This window comes from Hesperophylax consimilis, chromosome 13, assembly GCF_061612785.1.
Source record: "Hesperophylax consimilis isolate HC1 chromosome 13, BYU_Hcon_1.0, whole genome shotgun sequence".
NCBI classification, from domain to species: Eukaryota; Metazoa; Arthropoda; class Insecta; order Trichoptera; family Limnephilidae; genus Hesperophylax; species Hesperophylax consimilis.
In genome coordinates, this window is record NC_142848.1 from 17,442,809 (window position 1) to 17,449,871 (window position 7,063).

General features: G+C 34.5%; 1 protein-coding gene across 1 annotated transcript in view; it reads right to left on the reverse strand.

Moving 5' to 3' along the window:
• Pka-R2 (cAMP-dependent protein kinase type II regulatory subunit) overlaps positions 1-6,962 on the reverse strand; it is a 33,269-nt gene extending 26,307 nt beyond the window's left edge. The window contains exon 1 of the mRNA XM_089638830.1: positions 6,419-6,962. Within this exon, the coding sequence (XP_089494956.1) occupies positions 6,419-6,632 (214 nt within the window). The 5' untranslated portion in view covers positions 6,633-6,962. The remainder of the gene's footprint in view (positions 1-6,418) is intronic.
• Between the last annotated feature and the right edge of the window lie 101 nt (positions 6,963-7,063).

A 7,063-nucleotide genomic window follows, 5' to 3' on the forward strand; every position in this document is an offset into this window, starting at 1 on the left:
CAATAGTGACAAAGATACTGAAATTTTACAATAAGGAACTCCTGTGAAAATTATTACAGGTTAAAAAATTTATATTCTTTTACAGTGGCGGCTAGCTCTAAGGAGCGTTGGAGCAACGCACTCCCAAAATTTCAGTCAATCTAAAAATAATTATTGTCATAGTATAATATAATCTGAAATCAAGGCAAATAAGAGTAATAAAAGTTGTGGGGTCAAGAACCGTCAGCCAGCCTAAAATAATATTTTAATACGGAAACACTGTTTCACGGATGGCAACCCAAAAACAGAGCTCGCTGCCAATTCATTACCGACCAAATATTCCTCTTTCTCCGTTCTCCCTTGGCAGTCGACATTTCTTGATTCCTACTAAATCCTTCTGATATTCAAATCGTGTAATAGTGTAACGTGTTTGCAATAAACTTAAATTATCAACTACATCTTTTCACTTTATCACAACCTACACTATACACATTAATTGGCTGCTATAAAGGTAAGTATAACACCACCAGCCAAATTGGTGACCCCGACTATAACACGACTAGCCAAATTGGTGACCCTTCGACTCAGAATAATATACCGACTTTAGTATTTTAAAATCATTTTGCAACATTCCGTCACTGCCAAGGATCAGAAAAGAGAAACAGCAATCCCGGGCAAGATCAGTAAGTAAAATCCAATTAATATATCTCTTACAAATCAATTTTTTAATATAAATTCGAGTAAATGTCCCGGTAATTTAAGGAAATATACACGTGGTATATTTCCCATCAATACCCTATTTGTGAATCAATCCCTAGCTTGAAATGTTTTACTATTTTTATGAAAATTAAGTGCGTGTTAAAATTAATTTCAGTGAGAACGATCCTGAAATCAGGCTGTCAACAACGTGGCTAACCATGGCATCATAATCTTGCGATGAATTACAACCTACCCACTACAACGGCAGCATCTACTCCCCGGACAAGGAAGATGACGCAACAATCCACGTGGACAACCTGCAGTTGAACAAGCCAACCTACCCACATATCTCAATCAAGTAACCTATATCACGATTTCTTATTGCCATTTCGCAAAACAATGAATTGTTCAGCATACCTACATAATCATGTTTTAGATGTACATTATTGTAGTGATATTAAGGTTATTGTCCAATAATTGCCAAACCTTACTTTGAGGTAAATTAACATCATGTATTTTACCTACAAAAACAAATACTAAAGCTGCCCCTTCAAATGGAACAAATCAAACCAGTCATCAATCAGCCGTCATCAATTAGAGAGAAACACAAGCAATAACCCGCGCATCTTCATCGCGCGAAGGACAATATTCCCGGCTCTGCTCATGGACTCCATCGGGACATCATTGTAGCGCCCAGGTCCCGGGAATCATCCCTGGCCAGCCTACATCGGATCTGAACGCCCTGGTTCCAGCAATCTGACCAGCGCTTCATCCATACATCGCGACCACCACGAGGACACGCAACACCCTCACTGGTCCAAACAACTCCCGCTCAATCGCCTGCAAGGTCCACTGTACCTTCGGCCTTTACGTCAGCACTGGCGTACTTGAAGAACCACGTTCTTCCCCAGTGCCTGATCATCATCGAGTCCGGTCACCAGCGCCCGGCGTCGACACACTGACCCGCGCTTGACCAACAAACCGCAAAGCAAACCATCGCGCGCACCCGGAGAATTCTAAATCTGTCACATCATCTCTCAGCACGACTACCGCTTATCACCCACAAGCAATAACCAGTTTAAAAGCATCTTTCATGGCAAGTGGTGAGCAAAACTGGATGGAAACCCTCCCACTTATATTACCAGCCTGAGATCTACTGTTCGTGAGGAATTGAAATGTTCGCCAGCCGAACTAACTAATGGAAGAACTCTAAGACTCCCTCGCGATAATCATACATCTGTTCCAGACCCACCTGAATCAAAGACAACTACAAGATCAGGTCGTCAAGTCCATTTTCCAATAAGATACGGTACATACTAATGCACAAAAGACACAACTTTTTTTAACATATAAATTTTCTGTAACTCATGATAGAAACAATGATTAAGAATCTACTCTTGATATCGATTTAAAGATTGAATTCCATATACCAACAATTATATTCTCTAAATTAATGTTACATACATAATATTTAAGCGTTCAAGTTCTTGATGAAAACCTGACCTTTCTTATTATAATTATTTTGCAAATTACTACGTTTTTTATCATTTTATAAAAAACCTTATTACGATGAATACTTTCATCCTTTAAAACCATGAAGTAATTCCATGTAATCGCACAAAGTTACCTAGCTAACTTTTCACTTACCATAGTGTAGTGCAAACTCATATACATATATTTTCTAGGATTATTATCCATTTCGCTATATGCGACAACTTCTGTATAAATCTTGTTCAGAAATAACTTACCACTATATGTGATGACTCTGTTACAAATATAAATGCTTTTAACCATGTTAAATCAAATGTACTGATCACGCATCTGATGTAACATGTCGTTGAGACATATATGTATTATTATTAATTTTTTTTACAGAATTGAACCATTGTCATTTGTTCGTAAGAAAACATAGCCATTTGATAATATTATCAATACAAACACATTCTACGAACATATGACAGTTGTTTTTTGTTATATTTTTAGTTATCTTGTAACCTCCAAAATAAAGATTTAGATTTATGTACTCACAGCCATGCTATTGCTAAATGTACTTTTACAAAAACATTTAAATATGTATTTTTTTCTTTTTTTACACCTTTTTTCCATAACACGGATATAAATAATTTTATAATATAGAGACATTAATAGTCGTTTCACTTTGTTCAAAGATTGAAGAAACACTTCTGTTCATACTTTATACATTGATATCATGTTCCTATATTATAAGACAAATTTGTAGTTATTTAAATATGTAATAAATAATATTTAGAATAATCAACTTTAAAATAACTCAATAATTGACAACTCATGCTCTGAACACTGTTTGTAGATGCATTATTAAAAATATATACAAATGGAAATAGATTCCTACTTTTTATTTTATAATTAACTTATGCTTAATTTCATAACATTCTCCGACAACACTGTTCGTAGATGCATTACCATATAAAAAGGTTTAGATAAGTTAAATAATAACCACTTGTGTTAAAGGTTGTAATACCATTTATTGTTTTCAAACATTAAAGTATTAAATGCACTCTGTTTGCAACTTTTGGTTTTGAAAATAAACACAAAATATAAAATTTGTCGACGCAGTAAATGCTCCAATAAAAACATACAGTTCGTAGAGGCAGTACATGCTCCGAACATGTAATTATTTCAACATATTTTAAAAAGGATTTAACTTTCAAATAATGTATTATTAGTTATGTAGGAATTTGTTCATGCCAATGCGTTCACAAACATATAAATGTATTAGTCACAAAGTAACTTCACCATTTAAGATATATCTTTCTGAACGCATAGGCTTATGTTATTTTGCGATGACGTCACACATTGAATTTGTTTATATTATGTAACCGACGTCATGCAAATTTTGTGATATATTTTTTTTTAGAACCCCTAATTTTTTTTCTTTTATGTATCGTTAACACTGGGGGGAAGGTATGTGGGGTCAAGAACCGTCAGCCAGCCTAAAATAATATTTTAATACGGAAACACTGTTTCACGGATGGCAACCCAAAAACAGAGCTCGCTGCCAATTCATTACCGACCAAATATTCCTGTTTCTCCGTTCTCCCTTGGCAGTCGACATTTCTTGATTCCTACTAAATCCTTCTGATATTCAAATCGTGTAATAGTGTAACGTGTTTGCAATAAACTTAAATTATCAACTACAACTTTTCACTTTATCACAACCTACACTATACACATTAATTGGCTGCTATAAAGGTAAGTATAACACCACTAGCCAAAAAGTAATTCTATAAAAGTATTAAGTTAAATTCAACCGAATTTTTTTTTCTTTTCAAAATTATGTTTCTTTGTATCAAAAGTCACGTGGTGCGAGCGAATTCCATATCGCTCATGGAGAAACGTCACCTGGCAACATCAATTATAAATACGCGCAGAGCGTGGATGTCAACCACAATATTGAAATTTCTCCAAAACAGGAACGGCGCCAATGCCTCGTAAACTCTTCGGTAAGATGGCGCCACTTTAGTTTACAGTTCGCATACCGATCATTCCAGTAGGTAGGGATAGATTGGCAATATTTTTAGCACACTACCCATTTTTGTGAGTACAAACCGCCACTGTTCTTATACATCAACAAACTCTGTTTACGAGTATATAAATTTTATTAAATATAATTATACCTAAAATTAATAAATGAAAGTATAAAATGATTAACAGCATAAGAGATTTAAACGCTCTGTGATTGGTCAGCAGGTTCTGTTTAACTATGACTAACTATTGCTGTTTCCTCATGAATTGGTCCGCCGCATGCCTTAACCTGTTAACCGGGCGGGATGTATAAATACGTCAAACGTAAACAGTATCGGGTACGGGTAGGACGTATGAATACGTCCTTCAAATATATGTTGCGTCCTGGAACGAACGGGACGTATATTTCCGAGCATATCACACGGAAATTGAGTTTTTAATTTTTACATATTTAAATTTTTTAAACTCAATGTTTCTCTTTTATCGGTGTGCTTTTATTTATTGTTCTGTAATTATAACCTTTTTTATATTTTTTGTAATCTTTATAATTGTTTGTAAATATTCAATTTTTTTAATTCGATGTTTTCACTTTTTTTGATGCATAAAATAAAAAAAAATAAAAATATGAAATTACGTCAACCGGGCGTGACGTACTGATACGTCCTAGTGAAGGAGTTCGTGCCTGTTATATGCTGCGTATTTCAAAACTGAACTCCCCGGTTAACAGGTTAAGAACGCGAGTCAAAGTAAAGCGATTTCATGCTGAGTGGACTCACACATGGGTCACCAAGTATTTCGAAAGTATTAATATATTTTTTTTTTTAATTCTTGCTAATTTACTTATTTTGGTTTTTGTTGATTTCATACTGACCCATTAGGAAATGGTCTTACTGTTAACCGACTGAACCGAGGTACGTGTGACGTTACCAGATTGATACGTGATACCTTGCCAGATTTCATTAGTTTTGGCGGGGTTTGAAAAATTAAACTTCGATAATTATTATTTTAACTACGATAACTACATTAATAAAAAAATACTGGTATTTAAGTTAGAAGGTTGAATATTCGTAAAAACAAAAAAAAATATTGATTGGAGTTCCTTATTGCGTGTTCTTCAGTTAAAATTGGTTAAATTTAAGAATACAAAACATATCAAATTTGGCATACAAAATTCATAACTGAGTATTAACCAAATGACAAAATTCATTCGCCATAGATCAAACATCAAGCCTGATATGCCATAAGTTTGGTGCATTTTGACAGGCCTTGAAAAATTAAATTAACTACGGAAACTAAATTTAAATCACATAGTTATGAATTCAACATGGGATCACAGTTGAAAAAAAAAGGTCTAGAATGTCGTTGCTCAGAAACGTCACTTCATATTAATAAAATCAAATATGGCGGTAAACATATTTTTACACGGACAATTTTGAACTTCGATTGAAAAAAAATATAACTTTAATACATCTTTTACCATCTCCCCCGACGTATATAGTTGAATTAAATTTTGCATAGAAACCGTGCAGTACGGTTCTAGACCTTTTAAAAAAAAAAAAATTGCAGTATTTCTTTCTTTGTATAACTGATCAATTTTTAGAAACATTTTAATGAGAATTTAACACACTGCGATGTTAAGGATTTCTTAATGTTTTGGTTTAACAAAATATTATATTAAAAACAAGTGTGCATTAATAGACTGCAATCAAATTGCAAAGAGCGAAACATAAATGAACTATAAATAGCAGGTACTGTTTATAGTTTCACATTGTTGACCTACTCTTTAATGTTTTCACTACAGTTAGTAGTTAGCCACTAGTAGTCCTTCTGTTTATTTAAAGCTTAGTTAATCTTCAAGACAAATTAAATTAATAGCAATACTTGTATATCTATAACATGAATCAGTCTTCTTCGGCTTAGCTGTACAAGACATGTATGAGAAGTTTGAACAAATTCACATCAATATTTTATGCACATCATACATAATCGACAAAGAAACACATTACAGCTCTACTTTACTATTCGAATTTATCAAAGGACCTGATAGTACCAAGATATGGTATATACCTACTTCAAAATATATGTAAGTACATAATATTATGTACTTGATGTGATTATAAAATTGCACCAATCAATGAAATGATGTTTACAAGTTATTTACTAGTCACAGTTGATGAGATGACATGCGAGCACAAATGCGATGCAGGTCGGTGGAGGTTATGAAAACAAGACTTACCATCATCATCAGATATAATGGACTCATCTGGAGTAGCGGCAGCTTGGGCAATCGTCACGGCGGTGGCTCTGTTTTGCTGTAGACGAGTGAAGAACTCCACCGCATAATTGATTACATCCCCCGGTTGCTCTAAAAGGTAGCTAATTGTGAATTCCAGAAGTATTTCCCGCAGATCGTCGGGGACTTGTATCCGCCCAGCTTGCGGCCGGCTCATCTCTCGCTCGTGTCGCCTTTCTACGGTAAAATCCGACCACAGCAATTACAACTGCTATACAAGTCTTTCAGTTAGCACTTCAAAACGGGATTAGCCATTGGTTTAAGGATTACGGACAAGCCCAGTACACACAAATCTCACGCAGACTTAATTGATTTTAAAGATCTACAAGCTCGTTAGGTGGAAGCAAAACTCAGGTTCTACCCTACTCGAATAAATAATATAGCACAAACAAGAGCCTATTTGAAATAAAACTATTTAACACACTTTGATCCCAAAACTCGTCGTCCTCCAGCCTGACAATCCCAAATTTTCTACAAACCCTTCACTAAAAATGGTGGATTTGAAGTTGCCATAATATAATCTTCCATAGACATGGGAGTATTTTTTTTATTTATTCTCATGTAATTGAATACGATAATAAGTTTCTA